General features: G+C 36.2%; 1 protein-coding gene across 1 annotated transcript; it reads left to right on the top strand.

The window, feature by feature from the left end:
- Positions 1-6,591: 6,591 nt before the first annotated feature.
- LOC145633919 (uncharacterized) lies at positions 6,592-7,005 on the top strand. The gene has a single exon (XM_081685547.1). The coding sequence runs from the start codon at positions 6,592-6,594 to the stop codon at positions 7,003-7,005; it is 414 nt and encodes a 137-aa protein (XP_081541673.1).
- Positions 7,006-19,102: the final 12,097 nt, after the last annotated feature.

Below are 19,102 nucleotides of genomic sequence, written 5' to 3'. Positions count from 1 at the left end.
ATTTCCGTTCGTTAATATTAATCCCGTTTTAATCCCGATCAGGTTCTGAACTCCTCCGATTTTGATAAAAAAAAAAAGTAGTGTTTTTTGTGTGGAAACAACGTTTTAAGAAGGACTCACTACCTTTGGTAATGAGAACTACCCTCTCGTGGCCAAATTCAACTTCTAAATATGATTTTCGAGCAGTTTTTGATTTTTAACGAAGTTTTTTTATGCTTTAAATTTTATCCTTGAGTTTAAAAGGGGTAAGAGATAATTTAATGTTTCTATGGATAATTTAAGTATAAATATGTATTTTGATGAAGTTTTAAAGGGTTTTTGATTAGTTTAAAATGTTAGAATTTTATTTAAAGTAGTATAATTGTGATTTTTAATAAAAGGGTGTGATTATCCATTAAAAAGGAGTTTAATTAGGGGTTTTAAAATAAGTTTCAGATTATTTTAAGTAGTCTAAAGTAAATTTAAGTTGTTGGAAATTTTAAATACAAGGAGAATTAATATAGTATTATTGTCCCTTTATGTAGGAGACTTAATTCGGGAATTATTGTAGTGTAATCGGTTACTTTAAGAGCTTATTTGATGTATGTTCTCGTACTTAGCATATTTTGATGATGTAGAATCATGCTATGCTTGATTTCAATCAATTACAAGTAGTAGCATGCTAAGGTTTATGTATGGAATTGTGAATTAATGGTGTTGGTGATTGAATTATGAAGCATGAATTATTTGTGATGGTTTATGGATTGGAAAATTATATTTTAAGCATGTTGTGTTTGAACCACACTTTTATTTATGGCATGTTTGAATGCATGATTAATTAAACTACATGTTTAATTATGTTTGGAATATTGAAAAGGAATTTTATTATGGTTCAAATAATTTTTATTGATGCTTTAAGCATGAGGAAGGAGCTATATTAGTGTCTATGTACACGAGGAATAAATTGTATGTTGGTGCCTTTGTGCACTTAAGGTGTTTTTAACACCGAGGGATAGGATTTTTGGCGCTTTATGCGTTTAAGGTGTCTTTGACACTGCGGTAGAATTAAAAGGGTCGGGGTTCAACATTAAATAATATGTGGTCACTAATTATTCAAGAATTAAATTGGTATGTTTGGTTGATTGAATAATTATTGTTGATTGATTTATTATGCTTTGAGAGTCATCACCAAGTCCAATAACGCGTAAATAACGTAAAGTGAAAGAGATTACGCACCAAAACTCTTGGAACGTATATACCTTGAGTATGAACAATGGGGGGAGTTATGGGGTTTTATATTTAACCATAACTTCTAATGGAGTACAGGACGCTGTACATTCCTTTTTATTTATTATTATGCGCAGGAATTCCGCCACCTTTGAGTGGTTTTGTCGCTGGCACGGTTAGCTCCCGTGTCAGTTAACCTCAATTTATTTGGGGGAGGTATAGTTGGAAACCCGTTCGATGCGTAATCAACGCTAAATGAATTATTTAGTGTCTAGTTAATGTGTCTTGTTGATTGTTGTGTGTGCTTGTAAACAGGTGCAATGAGGTAAGTGTGTGTTGATAGGTGAAAGCATGTTAGTGTGTTTAATTACGCTTATGTACTCAGCTTTGCTGATTGTGTGTGTTTGTGTGTTTGGCCATGTCTTTACTTTGGCCTACGACGACCCATTTTCTAATGGCGAGGTTTTTAGGTGATGAAGCATATTCATGGATGGGCATGAGTGAAGAGCGAATCATGCTAGTTTCTATAAGTATATGATGTGTTTAATGCTTTAATTATTTATGATATTATTATCATGCATGACTAACGCAAAAGTTTTAAAGTTGGTTTGGTTTTAATAAGGGCCTACAATGGTTCTAAGTTGTAGGATGATTTTATTTTACTTTCGTTGGTTCACTTTTCAAGTTAACTTGTTTTGAATGGTTTTGAAATTAGTCTTTCGTTGTGTCTTTGATGGTTGCCTTACCCGTTTTCACGGTGGCGGTAATATCTTATATATTCCTATTTAAATTTTTAAACAGGGCAAAATAGGTATTTTAAAAGAAAGAAATTTCTAGGGTGTTACACCTAGCCATGGAATGGGAAGGTGTGTAATTTGTATAACATTCAAAGGCAAGTAAAAAAAAAAAATAAAGGCAACAAAAAAACAATGTCTAAGGGCAAGTGTTCCAATGTCTTTGATATGAACACGTCTCAAATTGCGTCTCTCATCGAGTGCTTGGTACCGTGCCTGAGAAACATGAATGCTAAGTGAGTGATGGACCGCATGATCTGAGATTGCCCACATTGATTCAAAAAAAAAAAAAAGAGTCAAAGCAAAAAGAAATGTTAAAAATAAAACTTGCAAAGTTCAATTCACAATTACACATCTTGGGGGTTTCTCTCGGGTCTTGAGCAAAGTTTTGTTAGAGCTACGTTTGGCCTAATTCCTAACGGATACGTAGGCAACCTCACATCGAGGTGCGGCCACATTCATATGCATGATCGAGTCAAAGAATATCCAATGATTACCCTTACCCATTTAGAACTAGACTTGGGGGCTTGAACCCACATCACATTAGCCTACCTAGCCTAAAGAGTCATCATCTTTTACTCTTCTCACATATATTTCCATAACCATAACCCTTGCAGCCAGCCTTAGTATCACATTCACACACTTCACTCACACATACATATCCATATCACCTTTCCTTCTAGGAACCCTCTATCATGAAATCTTGTTTCCCTACTGTGCATGCTTCATCATCTTTCAAGACAACATCCATTAAAAGAAACATTGTATACTTGCCTAGCTTCCTGACCTGAGCAATGTTCATTGTTTCATGCACCGCATAATGTGCTGAGCAACATTTATACATCAATGATTAGTAATCATACAAAGCATATCATTCTTAGCTCCTTGACCTAAGCAACGTTCATTATGCAATAATCACTTCATCTATATACATACTTAGCTTCAAGACCTAAGTGATGTTTAAGATCGTTTCTTTACACCATATATGATGCTTAGCTCCATGACCTAAGTTCATTCATCAATCGTGTCACATGATTTAATTGTCCTTTGCCTCCTGGCCTAAGAACATGCATCATACATAAATTATTTTCAAAACAAGCAATTTAATCCATGTGATTCATTTCGTCTTGCTCAATGAAGAAGTTCAAAACTTTTTCCCTTTCTCATAACCTTTCTTTTGGGGAAATTAAAAAACGTTTTTAAAATTTTCTCATCGAGGGAAGTTCGAAAATAAAACTTTTTTTCACGTCTTTCTTTTACGAGAGAAAGTCAGTACCCTTCACTCATCTCATGACAAAAATGACGGAATTTTTTGCTTTTGCATTTTCGATTGCTTGTGTCTGTGCACACACACACTCAAACTATACACACACAATCACAAGTCATACTCATGTCATGTCATGTCGTGTCAAGTTAAACTTGGTCAAGTCAGTTGGTCAAGTCAACCATAGTCTATACGAGTCCCTTGGTAAATTTTATTTTGCAGGTCTCAATTATAGCCCACGTCCGGGGACAAACAAGCCATTTACAGCCCACGTCCGGGGACAAGCGGACAATCTACAGCCCACGTTTGGGGACAAGCGAACCATTTACAGCCCACGTTCGAGGACAAGCGAACCATCTACAGCCCATGTCTGGGACAAGCGGACCATGTACAGCCCACGTCTGGGGACAAGCGGACCATCTACATCCCACATCCGAGGACAAGCAGACCAACTACTGCCCACGTTTGGGGACAAGCGAACCAACTACAACCCACGTTCGGGGACAATTGAACCACCATCATTTCACGACGCAAGGTTCTCGATACACAGAGACTTGCAATATCATCATTTGTCGACTTTCCTCAAGCATTGAAAGTATTATCCAGTGGATTTCTTCAAGCATAGAAAGCTGCCAAAATCATCTGTCGACTTTCCTCAAGCATGGAAAGTATTATCCGGTGGATTTCTTCAAGCATAGAAAACCCCCAAATTCATATGTCGACCTTCCTAAAGCATGAAAAGTATTATCCGGTAGATTTCTTCAAGCATAGAAAGCTACCAAACTCGTCAGTCGGCTTTCCTCAAGCATGGAAAGCATTTCAACAAACGTCATCCGGTGGATTCCTTCAAGCATAGGAAACTACCAAACTCATTTGTCACCGATACAATGGTGTCAGATAAGCGTTTTATCCCTTTACTCTTATATCTGTGGAATTAACATTTTTTGCAGGTATCGGCGTATACATAGTGATTTAGGATCGCAGAACGTCTTAAATCATTCTCTGTCCCTATCGACTACTTTGACTATCGTTTTTGAAACTAACGTTTCTACAAACTCAGTCAAAGTGGGGGCTTCTATAGACACCTAAGAATGTCTCCCCAAAACCAAACCCGATGATGAACAACCTTTCACCGCCATTATTGGTTGGGTTGAGTATTTAATCTTGGAGTGCTTAAATCCATATTTCCATTTCATAAAACCAACCAAAATCTTATCCCATTTCCCCAAACCATAACTTATTTTCCTCTTTTCGTGTCTTTAAACCAAAATATTTCATTTCGTGTCCTTTAAAATCATTCATTTCGTGTCCATTTTATTAAAACATTTATTCTAGTTTATTTTGGTCCATAATCTGGGTCCAATTATTGAATAATTGGATGGGCCTTGAAAGAGCTTTCCAACGATATATTATAAGCCCAAATCCAAGTTATAACGAATAAGTTATGATGAAAATATTAAACAAAGCCCAAACCGAACCTAAGCCTTTCTTACCTACGACCCAGTGATCATGTGGAGGGTCCAAATTATTTAATCCCATTCCTAAACCAATTAGGATTAATTGGAGGCTTCTAGATGTTTCTAAAATATCTTAATTATCCTTTTGAAAAGATAAGATTAAAGAGTTTGAAATTGAATAAAACTTTTCTTTTTGAAAATCCTATTTCTACCCGAATTGAAAGACGTTCAAAGATAGTCAGATATGATTTTTGTGCCTGATATTTTTTATCCAAAGTTTATATGGTTGAATAGCCCTTGAAATTATCTTTCCAATTACATATTTTAAAATCAATTTCGAGCTATAACGGAAAAGATATGAATAAAATGTCAAGCTCTATCCAAAACTGACACTGTCTCACTATTTCGGCCATATCTATTATCCTACAAAATATTTTAATCTGATTCTAATTGTGTTAGAAAATATAATTCAATATCTTTCTAACGATATCTTATTTATCTTATTCCGATTTTTTGATCAAAAGATATGATAAAAACAAAACCGCAAAAACTGCTGTCTATCGAGCTTTATTCCGATTTAATTCGGATCTTATCTTGTTTTTTCGACCTTTCTTTTTTCTATATAAATAGAGGTCATATCACCCCTTTTTCAATCATCAACAATCTTGATCACAAAATAATTCTCTTCTCCCTCTTTAGCCTAAACACTAGCCTCCCTATTCTTTCATTCCTTCCCCTAAGCACTCCAAGGAGTCCATACAATACCCGAAGTTATATACTTAAACCAAGGCGTGAAAGTTATAATTAACCGAGGGTTTGGACCAAGTCAACTCTACATTTATTTAATTTAATTATTTCAATTCGATTTATATTTTTATTGAATTTACTAACAATTTATTCATAATGTAGCAAATTTAAAGGAACACGCGGAATGTGAGTAATTAGTTAATTTAATTACTCTTATTTTATTTTCTTATTGCTAGTATCATGATAAGGTTATTTTATATTTGATTTGACTCACATTATTATTGTCAAATTGCTTCCAATATTAATGTTGATTCTATTATTTATTATGATCACCATATTGCATGTTTAAAGGAATATGTAATTGAAAATCACGCCTAATAAGATAATTTGGACAACCGGTTTAGGTTCCTTTTTAATCTTGGTATTTAATTCAAATGATCACAAATATTTTAGAATTATGTGTTGCATTAATATTTAACCAATTTAGCTTAATAATAGTTTGGAGCAAATTGAATCTTTGTTTGTTTGCCTTTGAAGTTGCAAGAATCACTTTTCACTATAAGAATCGAGTAGAGGCCAATACGGGCGAATGTGACTTCATGACTCACTTCGTGCCATCATCCACGATCCTCCTTTTGTGGTTCCAAACCATATGGAGTTAGTAATCTCATGGATTATGAATGGGGTGTAACCTTCACGGGTCAATCGTTGTTGCCTATCGTTGTCCCTTAATTGTGGTTGCCTTTTATGATCCGTGAACGGTTTATAAGTTCTTTAAAAACTTGTTGGTAGCTCCCTACTTTGGTTTGTCCCGAATCGTTGTCCCTAATCGTAATGTCAATTCCCACTTCTTATGAGTGCCAAGCATATGCACCACATGCTTTAACGTAGGCGCACTTCGAGCGACGCCTACATGTGGGATAGTACACCTTGGATCTACTATGTGACAAATTGACAAAGGGATAACGTTTTCTATGTTATTCCCTAACCTCCCTCATTATTCAAAAGGGACCATTCAATTTGACCCCCAATTCTCAACCCGATCCCGCTTGCTTAGTGGGGAATGGACATATTAGGACCTTTCACCACTAAGTCAGTGGGCAAGAAATATCTCATAGTAACAATGGATTATTTCACCAAGTTGATTGAAGCTGAACTTGCAAATTACATAAAAGCTTCCCAAGTAAGACCGTTTATATGGAAGAACATCATTACAAGATTTGGGGTGCCACAATGCATGGTCTTCGACCATGTGTGTCAATTCGACTATGATACCATCAAGGATTACCTGGAAGATATGAGTACCAAATATGCAAGCGCCTCTATCTGGCACCTACAGAGAAACGACCAAGAAGAGGCAGCAAATAAGCTGATCCTAATAGCCTTGCAAAGGAAATTGGAAGAGCATCACGACCTATGGGCTGACCTAGTCCCAGAGGTATTGTGGTCAAACAAGACAACAGAGAAGGAATCTAAAGGAAAAAATCCATCCACCCTGGCTTATGGGGAAGACACAGTAGTTCTAGTGGAAGTATAAATCCCTATCTTGAGAATCCAACACTATGAGTAGCAAGGGAATGAGAAGTGTCTGCTAGAAGAGCTAGATTTCATTCTAAAGATGCGACTAAAAGTAGCCCTTAAGCTGGTAGCTTAGAAGAGCAAAATCTCAAAAGCCTTCAACAAAAGAGTTAAGCATTGGAAAATACTACCTAGAGACTTGGTTCTCAGAAGGACTGTAATATTAGGAAGAGGAAACCGACATGGAAAGCTGTCAGTAGCAGCAAGACATCGTTAAACTTGTAAAGATCACATTTCTCTAAGTTTGACCTGCCTGCTAAAAGTAAAATAGGGCACCGCCTTGGGAATGCCTGAGGAAGGGGTATAGCACGTTCAACTTGAGCAGGGAGGAGTGAACAAAAGGAAAAAGAACAGGCTGAGCGGGTTCCCCCAAGGTTCTCTTGGTCCCACCTTACTCACCTTTTTTGTAAGAAGAGAAGAGGTAGATCAGCAATGACCCCTTAAGAGAGATAATTAAGAAGCATGACTAATAAGTCACATCCAAACAATTTGAATGACACACACATAAGTCACTGCCAAACAAGATGAATGACACACACATAAGTCACAGCCAAAAAAGCTGAATGACATACGCATAAATCACAATCAAGTAAGCTGAATGACATAAGAACAAGTCTCTACAAAAGTTAAGTAGGTGACATAACATACAAGCCTTCGTCACAAAGAGATGAGTGGCATAAACATTAACAGTTCCCACCTAGTGCAGTGAAGGGAAAAAACTAATGAAGCCCTATACAGCTAAGTTAGGGAGCAATAAAAGTAAACACAATAGGAAAACCCAACCTACGAGGTTTTACCTAGTATAATGAAGGGGTTGATGAGTTAAGGTTTAGGTACCGCTATACCATGACTCAGTAGAGGACTTGAGCATGCATATTGGCAATAAATTAAGCAATAAGAAAAATAACATAAAAGTTATTATATACATATATTAACAGGCTGAACCTCTGTCCACCAAGACAAAGAAAACATTCATCCAAAAGTTATAACATTCACAAAGCTGAACCCTCATCCACCAGGGTGAAGAAATATTCAACAAAAGCAGTTAGAAAAGCAAAAGATTTCAAGTTAAGCTGGACAAACCTAGCAGGCAGACATATATAGTGTTAAGAAAAAACGCACAGAAAATACAATCTTTGGCAGCTATACACCTTAAAGACAATTGTAGGCACTACCTAGTAACTATAGACCTAGGTGAGGGAAACTCCGATGAACCGTTGGAGGAAGGGGGAGACAGCCGCCAAAACCTTTATTGGTCATCAGCTAGAGTCTGCACTCCAATGGAAGCAGCAATATCAGCAAAGAAAGGCACTTCAAAATTCAGCACAGCGTGATTAGGGACTTTGCAATCAACAACGCAAGGGTGGTCAACAGGCAAATTATAATATTCAGCTTCTTTAGCAGCATCAACCTTAGCCCAAAAGGTGTTAAATGAGCTTGTTACTCCACACTCTCTCTATAAAGGCCGCTCACGCAACGAGTTGCGGCCTCCCAGCCCCCATCACGACGGTTAGCGAGCAACTTAGCAAAGGCTGGAGAGAGCACAAAGGACTTAATTTATTGCCTCTTTCTTAGCAGCCTCAAGCTCATTTTCCCTCCCATCTTGCAAATTGGCCATCTCAGCCTCTAACGCTTGCATCCTGGTTTGAGAAGCTCCTAGTTGCCTCTTATAGTATGCTAGCTTAGTCTGGGTGAGTTGGAACTCTCCTAACTGACATTGTAGGGAAGTCTCTCTCTCTCTCTTAGGGGAAGCACCTCGCCAGCAATTGCATCTCTCATAGAGCGAGCCAACTAAACATCCTTGTCCTTATGAATAAGGGCGCACTTTGATTTTTGTACTCCATATGCAATGCAAGCAAGGCATTTGCCAAGTCACCAACAAACTTGGTGAGCTGCAAACAAGAAAAACGATAAAGATAAGCTAAAGCAAATAAGCAAAGCAATGCAAGTTAGCTAAGGCAAATAAGCAGAGCTATGAAAATAAGCTAAGGCAAAAACAAGAATAGAAGGAGAGAGAGAAAGCTAAAGCAAACAATAAAACCAAAGATACAAAAGCTAACCATCTGCAAGTCATGACACACGGTGACAATAGCAGACTAACTGAACCACTAGTAGAATCAGCAGGAAGACGAATTCCTTGAGTAAGACGATAGCCCCAAGTGCCACCTTGTTGCGGATTGTCCACAAACATGGATTTGTTAGCCCAAACATTTATCAAAGGGAAAAACAGAGCGTCCTCAGCCCTAGGGGGGCATAGTAAAGGGCGAAGAGAGGTATCAATGGGAACCTCCCCGAACTTTATAGGTCAAGTTGGACGAAAAGTACCTCCAGCAAAGATTGAGGTTACAGAGAGAGGATTTTCAAACGCATCACTTAAAAACTGGTAAACGGAGCAATTAAGTTCACTCGAATTATGAGTGCTAGTTTCCTTAATAGCATTCTCATCAGGATGCCCAGTGTTGGCAGAATAAGAAACAAAGGGATCAAGCACAAAAGAAGTACGAGCCCTTTTGGCAGCAGGTTGGTCAACATTACATGAAGGAAAGACCACAGGATCATTCTCAAAGTCAATAAATGGATGATCTTGCTTATGTGAGCTCCTAGGCTAAGAGTGCCCTCCCCTACTAGTACTTCGTAGACGGCATCGAATCCTAGTGGAGCGAGGTGGGATCTTAGGAAGCTCTATGATAGGCTCACCAGGTAATTCAAAGGCAGAAGCCTTAGTAAAAGGACTAGTAGCATCCTTAGCAGCAATGGTAGCACCAATGCTTGTAGTATAAAGCAGAACATGCTTAGAAGAAGTTGTGGGTTTCTCACCCACCACAACATGAACTACGAAATCTCAAAAACGCTGTCAGCAAAATTATCCAGTCTAGTCCCTTACACCTTATTTGGATAGAAGGAAATGGAAGGAAAAAAAGGAAGAGATAGGGAGGGGGACAAATTATCTTATTTGGATAAAGGATTGGGGGAAAGAAGGGAAAGGAGAGGGAGGGATCCATTTTCCCTCTTTATTTAATAAGCATAATCCCTCTAAAATTGGAGAGATTTGGAGGAAAAATGGAGCTCACCTCCCCATCCCTTTATCTTCTACTCCCTTCCTCTTGTATTCCTCCCCTTCCTTTCCTTCCTTGTTTTCTATCCTAACAAAGTATAAAGCAACCAAGCTTCAGATAAGACAAAACTCTACTCTCTTTAGGAGCCACATATTACCATATAGACTCAAAACCAGAGGACGACCTCTTCAGGTTCATTAAAGACTTAAACAAATGCAGCAATTCAGGGTACCTCTTAAACCGCGGGAACCACAACAAGCATATCAAGGTATGTAGGGATGCAGGGTGTAATAGGAAAATACAAAGGTTAAAGGCACAAAAGACCTTGTCCAAAGTAGGGTCATGGGGAAATCGCAAACCCAAGTTTAAGTTAGCTGCAAAAATAACAATGTGACTAGTAGGAGGAGCAGATAACTTAGAGCCCCCAGCTGGCAAAACCTGCATGTAGCCCTAGCCAAAGCCATAAAACTCTTGACCCGTAGCAGCCTGATCCAACATCTCAGTGTCTTTACGCTAGTTGGAGTCCAGCACACACTTTTTGGGGCTGTGATACCTCTTTCAAGGTAGAAGTCAGATGTTCCCTCTTCCACGAGCTCTATAACATAAGTAGGCTGGCAATCATGAAAAGCACACGTAGTGGTAGACTCAACCATCCTACTCATATCTGTAACCGGAGAAGGAGATGGTGAAGAAGTCACATCACTGCCGCCCCGCACTACATAACGATCAAATCGATTCACATCAACTATATCATCAAGCCAGGCAAAACTTTGTAAAGGCTGAACATGGGGAATGGGGATAACAAGAGACACATCAAGAGGATTAGATTTAACTTGGTTAGCTAATTGTTTATGGTGCATCACGTGCATCCTTAAACGGGTGAGATGGGACAAAGGTATCCTATCACGAGTAAAGGAATCCCATCACAAGTAAGTATCCTTTCGCAATAAGGGTCAACAAAATCAGGACCGAGCCTGGATCGAAAGGGATGAAAAGTGCTGCCATCAGCAGGATGACTACTACCCGATCTAGGTGCAATAGGACGAGTCGCAACAGTACTCAGCCTGCTCTAAGCAGGAGCGCAATCACCTAGCATAATATAAACAGGAGCGCTCACTTGAGTGAGATGAATTAGAAGGAGAACCTGACTCGATGCCTAAAAGAGGGTCACTCACATTTTGGCTTTGAATAGTGTAGGAAATAAATTTCAAGCGTTAACCCCTAGCTCGAACCCCACTGTGATCATACACTAAAGTACGGTGGCGTCCAAAAGGGAGGAAGATAGAGCAAAAGAGTCGCCAACAAGGTTTAGGAACTTGTAAACCGTTCACAGGGTGAAGGTTACACCCCTTAACAATCCAAGAGATCGTCAACTCCATAAGGTCTTGAACCAAATAAGGGTTCGGGGATGAAGGTACAAATCCAACCTAAAAGAGATTGAACCTGCCCTAATAATAGGCCTCTAGTTTATTCTGATCGTATTCATGTGCGCTTTCTGACTAACATGCAATCAATAGGATTCACCCTAAACCTGTTTATCTATGTTGGTTAAATATAAATGCACAAATAAATCTATTATTGGCGATCACTCGAAATTATAATCACATTAACCCTAAACAAGATTATTAATTATCTTATTAAGCGTGATTACAGGTACCAATTCCCTTTAAACATGTATAAAAGGTGTGATCAAGCAATAACAATAAATATCAAGCAACATAATAATAATCATCATCATAAAAATAAATTATAATTGAAATAATCATGAAAATAATAAATAATAATCATAATAATAATCATGTTAAAATAATCATCATAAAATTATAATAATAATATTCATAATCATCATAAATCATAACAATTATAATCATAATCATGTTCATGTTAATATTAAAGCATAATAATAATAGCAAGATCCTAGGCATGATACTAACAAGATTAATAACAAACTCTAGCATGTCGCTAAGCAATAAAGATCAAATCTTTAACCCTAATATGATACTAACAATAACAAATATTAGGAAGAGAATAAAAGGCATCGTAACAATCATATTTAATATTAAAATTACCCTAGACATGATACTAGGAATATCATAATAACAATATAAACATGATTTCTACATCATAATATCAATTAAAACCATTAAAGTACTTACTTTGATGCCTCGTACATCTTTCTAATGACAAAATACACACGTTAGTAACTTCAAGGAAAATAATAAACAAAACAATTAAATTAAATAATTGAAAGAGAGATTTGGGACCAAACCCTCAGAAATTAAAACCTTTCACGTCTAGGGCGAAGGCAACTTCGAATATGGCTAGTTTTTATGAAACCAATTGAATTCTAATTATATATTTCAAGTTTAGATTGTTCTACTCATACATTCTATTACTAAATTAAATTTTCAGATTTTTAGTCTTGGTATTAAAGGTTTTAAATCATGGTTCTATGATGGAATTTTAGGCTTTTAACATACTAACCCACTACATAATGATTATTTCAAGTAGAGATGTCTATGAGGTTGTTTTATAATCTTAGACTATAATTTTAGATTATAATCTTAGACTAAAATTTTAGATTATAATCTTTACTTTAAAGTTGTTAGAATTTCATGTTATAATCTATATATATTCATGATTTTAACCTATAAACTTATAGTTAAACTATTGAATTATTAGCTTTGGCTATTGTGAACAATTTATATGCATTATTTCAAAGGTTTAAGGGCTTTTAAAGTAGTTTGGTATTGTAGACACCCATTTGTGTCTCCCAAAAACCAAACCCAATGATGAGTACCTTTCATATCATTTAATTATCGAACAAAGCAAAAGTGTGAAAAGTCTAGTGATGAGGATGTTTTTATTAAAATATCTTTTCTTTCTATTATTGAAAATATTTCTTTTCTTACCTTATTTATGAAAAACGTGCATTCAAGTTTAGTTTGGTCCATGATAAGGGTCCAATATTGGTGTAGTTGGATGGGTCTTGAAAATACCTTTCCAACGATATATTATAAACCCAATTCCGATGAATAATGAGGAAGTTATGGCCAAAATACTAAACTGGGCCCAATTTGGTTTTATATGCGGCCAAATGATCTAGAGGAGGGCCTATTATTAATTATCATTCCTAAAGCTATTAGGATTGATTATATTTTTCTAGAATACTCTAGAAGGTTCTCTTAAATCCTAATGGAGTTAGGATTGATAATTATGTTTCAAAGAGTTTGAAATTGAATAAAAACTACTCCTTTTTAGAATCCTTGTTTTGTACGAAGTGGAATATATTCAGATTTTATTTCCGTACCTCATAATCTTTATCCAAATTTTATATGGTTGGATAGATATTGAAATTATCTTTCCAATGATATATTATAATATTAATTCCGAGCTATAACGAAAAAGATATGAATGAGATATGAAACTCTATCCAAAACTGACACCGTCCCACTATTTTGGCCATATCGTTTTTTCTAAAAAAGACTTTAATCTGATTCTAATTGGGTTTAAAATTAGAATTCAAGAGCTTTCCAACGACATATTATATGCCTTATTTAGACTTCCGGATCAAAAGATATGATAAAAACAAAAAACGCGTGAAACTGATTATTAGCGCCTGACGACAAGCATTAGCGTCTGGCGCTCTGGTGCTGATTGTGTTTTATGAAGACAAGCATTAGCGTCTGGCGCTCTGGTGCTGATTGTGTTTTATTCTCGTTGTAACTCTGATTCATTTTTTTATCCATCCGCCTGATTTTCTCTATAAATAGCCTCTTAAAATTCTGTTTTCAATCATCAATTCTCTCTATCACCAACTCTCATCAAGAAACTCTTGATTCTCTCTCTCTTTCTAGCCTAGCCTTTTACAAACATAATTCCTCATACATTAGCACTAGACACACCTAGCATTATTCGAATTTGCCTTCTCCCTAGACGTGAAAGGTTTTAATTTCTGAGGGTTTGGTCCCAAATCTCTCTTTCAATTATTTAATTTAATTGTTTTGTTTTTATTATTTTCCTTGAATTTACTAACGTGTGTATTTTGTTATTAGAAAGAGGTACGAGGCATCCAAGTAAGTGCTTTAATTGTTTAATTGATATTTTGATATAGAAATCATGTTTAGGTTATTATTTTGATTCCTAGTATCATGTTTAGGGTAAAAGATATAATATCAAATATTCTTATTATGATTTCTGTAATGCTTCCTATATTCTTTCCTAATATTCATGTAAGTATCGTGTTAGGGCTAAATATATGATCTTTGATTGTTTAGTGACATGCTATGGTTTGTTATTAATCTTGTTAGTATCATGCCTAGGATCTTGCTATTATTATTATGCTTTAACATGATTATGTTAATTATGATTAATTTTATTTTTTTAATCATGATTATTTTTATAATTGTTATAATAATTATGATTTTTATGATTATTATTATTATTATCATCATTATTATTATTATGTTGCTTGATATTTATTATTATTTCTTGATCACGCCTTTTATGCATGTTTAAAGGGAATTGGTACTTGTAATCACGCTTAATAAGATTATTCATAATCTTATTGGGGTTAATTTAATTATAATTCAAGTGATCGCCAATAATATATTTATTGGTGCATTAATATTCAACCAACATAGATAAACAGGTTTAGGGTTAATCCTTTTGATTGCATGTTAGTCAGAAAGCGCACATGAATACGATCAGAATAAAGTAGAGGCCTATTGTAGACACCCATTTGTGTCTCCCCAAAACCAAACCCGATGATGAGTGCCTTTCACGTCGAATCATAATCGAATGAAACGAAAGTGTGGAAAGGTCTAGTGTTGCTGAAAGTTTTATTTCTTTTCTCTTCTCCCTGTTTTGGAAAACTTTATTTTAAGAAAACAACCAATCCAGTTTGGTTGGTCCATGATATGGGTCCAATAATGGTGTAGTTGGATGGGGCTTGCAAAGGCCTTTCCAACGATATATTATAAGTCCAATTTCGATGAATATTGAGGAAGTTATGGCCAATTTACTAAACTGGGTCCGGTTTGAGCTTTATGTACGGCCCAATGATCTAGGGGAGGGCCTAATATGATTTATCATTCCTAATGCAATTAGGAATGGTTTTAGTCTTCTAGAATCTTCTAGAAGGTTCTTTTCATTCCTAATTCAATTAGGACTTTTCAGAGTTTTAATCAAGATCAAATAGCATTTTCGAAGGAATTATATTATTTCATCTTCTAGTACGGTAAATTTATCAGATTTTCGAAAACGCGTTGAAATCCAGTTTGGCGTCCAACCCAAGGCCTTGGCGCCTGGAACCAGGATTGGCGCCAGACGCTAGCCATTGGCGCCTGGCGCTAGTCACTGGTGCCTGGCGCCAGTTAGCCAAGGTTGGCGCCAATACTGTTTTGTGATCTTCAGACTCTGTTTTGTTAAATTATCTTTTTTGGCTGATTTTCTCTATAAATATCGTATTAAAAACTCCGTTTTCATTCACCAATTACCATCTATCTTCATCATCTACATCTTTCATTCATCAACTCTCTTCATTGACAAGTTTTCTTTCATCGATTCTTAATTAAAAACATTAATTCTTTAGCATTCAATTCTTTCTTGCTTTTTCATATAAAATTCCGCATTCACAAGATTTAGAAACACCTAGCCATATTCGAAGTTGCCTTCGCCCTAAACGTGAAAGGTTTTAATTTCTGAGGGTTTGGTCCCAAATCTCTATTTAAATTATTTAATTTAATTGCTTTGATTATTATTTTCCTTGAAGTTACTAACGTGTGTATTTTGTTATTAGAAAGAGGTACGAAGCATCAAAGTAAGTACTTTTATTGATTTTATGATGTAGATATCATGTTTATATTGTTATTATGATATTCCTAGTATCATGTCTAGGATGTTTTTAATATTAAATATGATTGTTATGATGCCTTTTATTTTCTTCCTAATATTTATTCATGTTAGTATCATGTTATGGTTAAAGATTTGATTTTTATCGCTTAGTGACATGCTTGGATTTGTTATTAATCTTGTTAGTATCATGCCTAGGATCTTACTTTTATTATGCTTTAACATGAATATTGTTATAATTATGATTATTAATATTTCTGATTGCTATGATTATGATATTCATTATTTTCATGATTATTTATTATGTTGCTTGATACATTATTTATTCTTTATTGTTTGATCACCTTTTATGCATGTTAAAGGGAATTGGTACTTGTAATCTTGCTTAATAAGATAATTAATAATCTTGTTTAGGGTTAATGTGATTATAATTTCAAGTGATCGCCAATAATAGTTTGTTTGTGCATTATATTCAACCAACATAGATTAAATAGGTTTAGAGTTAATCCTATTGATTGTATGTTAATTAGAAAGCGCACATGAATACGAGCAGAATAAAGTAGAGGCCTATTATTAGGGCAGGTTCAATAATCTCTTTTAGGTTGGATTTGTACCATCATCCTCGAACCCTTATTTGGTTCATGACCTTATGGAGTTGACGATCTCTTGGATCGTTAAGGGGTGTAACCTTCACCTCGTGAACGGTTTACAAGTTCCTTAAAAACTTGTTGGCGACTCTTTTGCTCTATCTTCTTCCCTTTTGGACGCCACCGTACTTTAGTGTATGATCACAGTGGGGTTCAAGCTAGTGGGATTTTAAGGCTTGAAATTATTCCCTACAGTTTTTGGCGACTCCACTGGGGAGGATTTCTATTTTAATTCCTGAATTTGTTTCGGCAATGATTTAGAATGAGTGGATGAGACTCGAAAATTTCTAAGTATTTCATGTGCGTAATTTTGATTAACATTATTGTCATATGCATAAAAAGGTTCTCATTAGAAAGACCATCCGTAATGAGTCAAAAACATAGGATTTTACACGTAGGAAATTTGAGAAATGTCTTTCACAACTAGGACTGAAATAACACCGCGCGAAACTTGAAGATTTTATTGAGCACAGAAAGCTGCTGAGGCATGTGGGAAGTAGCGTCAAGAGCCAGAGCTTGGCACCAAACTTTTAGCCGTAGCGCCAGACGCCAGTATTGGCGCCAGGCGCTACAGTTAAAAGTTGGCGCCAGTCTCTGTTTCCTGGTGCCAATTTCCCCCAATACCGAGCCAGAAATATGTGTTCTAATTTCGACCAGTTTTTCGTATTGTTTGCTCGATCCTACTTCCTGATTGAATTTTTTCTCACTTTTCTAAAACCCATATGTGTTCTACATATGGACATAACCTTCTGGGAATTCATGCTCTATCTACCCGATTGAGCGCTCCTGGCAACAAAGGGTACATCTGAGATGTTGAATTTACCAAACCATGGAAGTGAGTTTTTTCTAAAAACTCGCGGTGTCCCATCCACACGCGCTAACCCTTCACGGTTAGGCTTCTGCGCGGTGCATCCGGACAATTAACCATGGACCCTATTTGACTAAACCATATCCCGAACTTTAGAGAACTAGAGCCATGTTTAGGTTGCGAACTCATTGCATCATATTGTGCCTACTTGACTAATTGTGCATTATTTGTTGTGCATATATATTCTATGTTCCTCTTAACCGTTTGTTGATTTGTGTTGAGACTAAAATTAATGACTTAAAGAACTTTGCTTAATTAATCAATTAATTAATTAATTTGAGTCAATAAAGTTTTTTTTTTAATCGAAATTGACCTAGTACGACTTTAGGCATACCCCGGTTGACTAATAATACCGAAAACAGTCCCAGACCGAAGCTCCACTATTGGCGCCAAAGTCTGAGCTGTAGCGCCACACTATGGTGTGTAGCGCCAGACGTTAACTAAATTGTCTGGCGCCAATCACCATAATGCGACGTCAGTCCTGTCGCTTGGCCGACAATTCGGATTATTTGTCGAGTCATCACCTAAGGTCTAATTAACCAGTTTGCTAATTAATCCGGTTAATTTCCGCTGTCAATAACACCTTGTCGAGTCATTAATCGAGTCTTGGTCACATAGTCTAGCCACATGGTCATGACACGAGTCTCAACATGTCACCTACACTCACTAGTCTTAGCACACACTTTGAGTATACATCACCATGGCCATGTCTTAGGTTCATGCATGAGTCGGTCTTTTCCGTCATTTGAGTTGGGGGGTACATTCTATTCCTAATTCTTCATATCCCTCCACCTCCATCATCTTATTCTTCTTCACATTCTATTCCATTTTTCTTCACTTCTTCCATCCATGTGTGTTGAATCGAGTTTGAGTCATATGATTGACAAACAAAAAATGAGGGTAATGATGAAACAACACAAGACAAGAGGCGAACTTCAACGACAAGATTTCATGGCCTTTTTTTCTATTTCTTTTTCATTTTTTCCTTTCCCCAATAAGTCTAGCATAGGCACCTTTTCCTTTCCTTAGATTAATTTTGTAGATTCTTTATTTTCTTTTAATAAAATGAGCATCTATTTCCTTGCATATGATCATTTCATTACATTGCATTCAAAAAAAAAAAAAAAAAATCCATGTCGAATTAAGCACAAGGTATACCAATGATTTAAGGCACCCCTCGTAGCCACATCATATTACCTTTCACCCTTCAATTATACATCCTTTCTTCATAAACCACTTTGAGTCTCGTATAACGATAGACCTTTTTTTTCAACCTACATCTATCTAACCTTGGGATGGGATGGTGTGTAACTTATGCAATTCTAAAGAAAGCTTGAGCAAATTCAAAAGAAAGCAATAGTAAAAATAAGCAAAAGCAAAAAAATAAATAAAAGTGTACAAAAGGGCAAGTGTTCCAATGTCTTTGATATGAAAATATCTTCGATAAGAACACGTCTCAGATTGCGTCTCTTATCGAGTGCTCGGTACCGTGCCTAAGAAACATGAATGTCAAGTGAGTGATAGACCGCATGATCGGGATTGCCCACACTTATGAAAATAAAATAAATGCTAAAGCAAAAAGAGCTAAAAAAGAGTAGAAACTCAAGCATAAAATTATAAAGATTCAAAAGC

Source organism: Chenopodium album, chromosome 1, assembly GCF_948465745.1.
Source record: "Chenopodium album chromosome 1, dcCheAlbu1.1, whole genome shotgun sequence".
Classification (NCBI taxonomy): domain Eukaryota; kingdom Viridiplantae; phylum Streptophyta; class Magnoliopsida; order Caryophyllales; family Amaranthaceae; genus Chenopodium; species Chenopodium album.
Note: the sequence above shows the minus strand (reverse complement) of the source record. Positions and strands in the feature narration are given on the sequence as shown.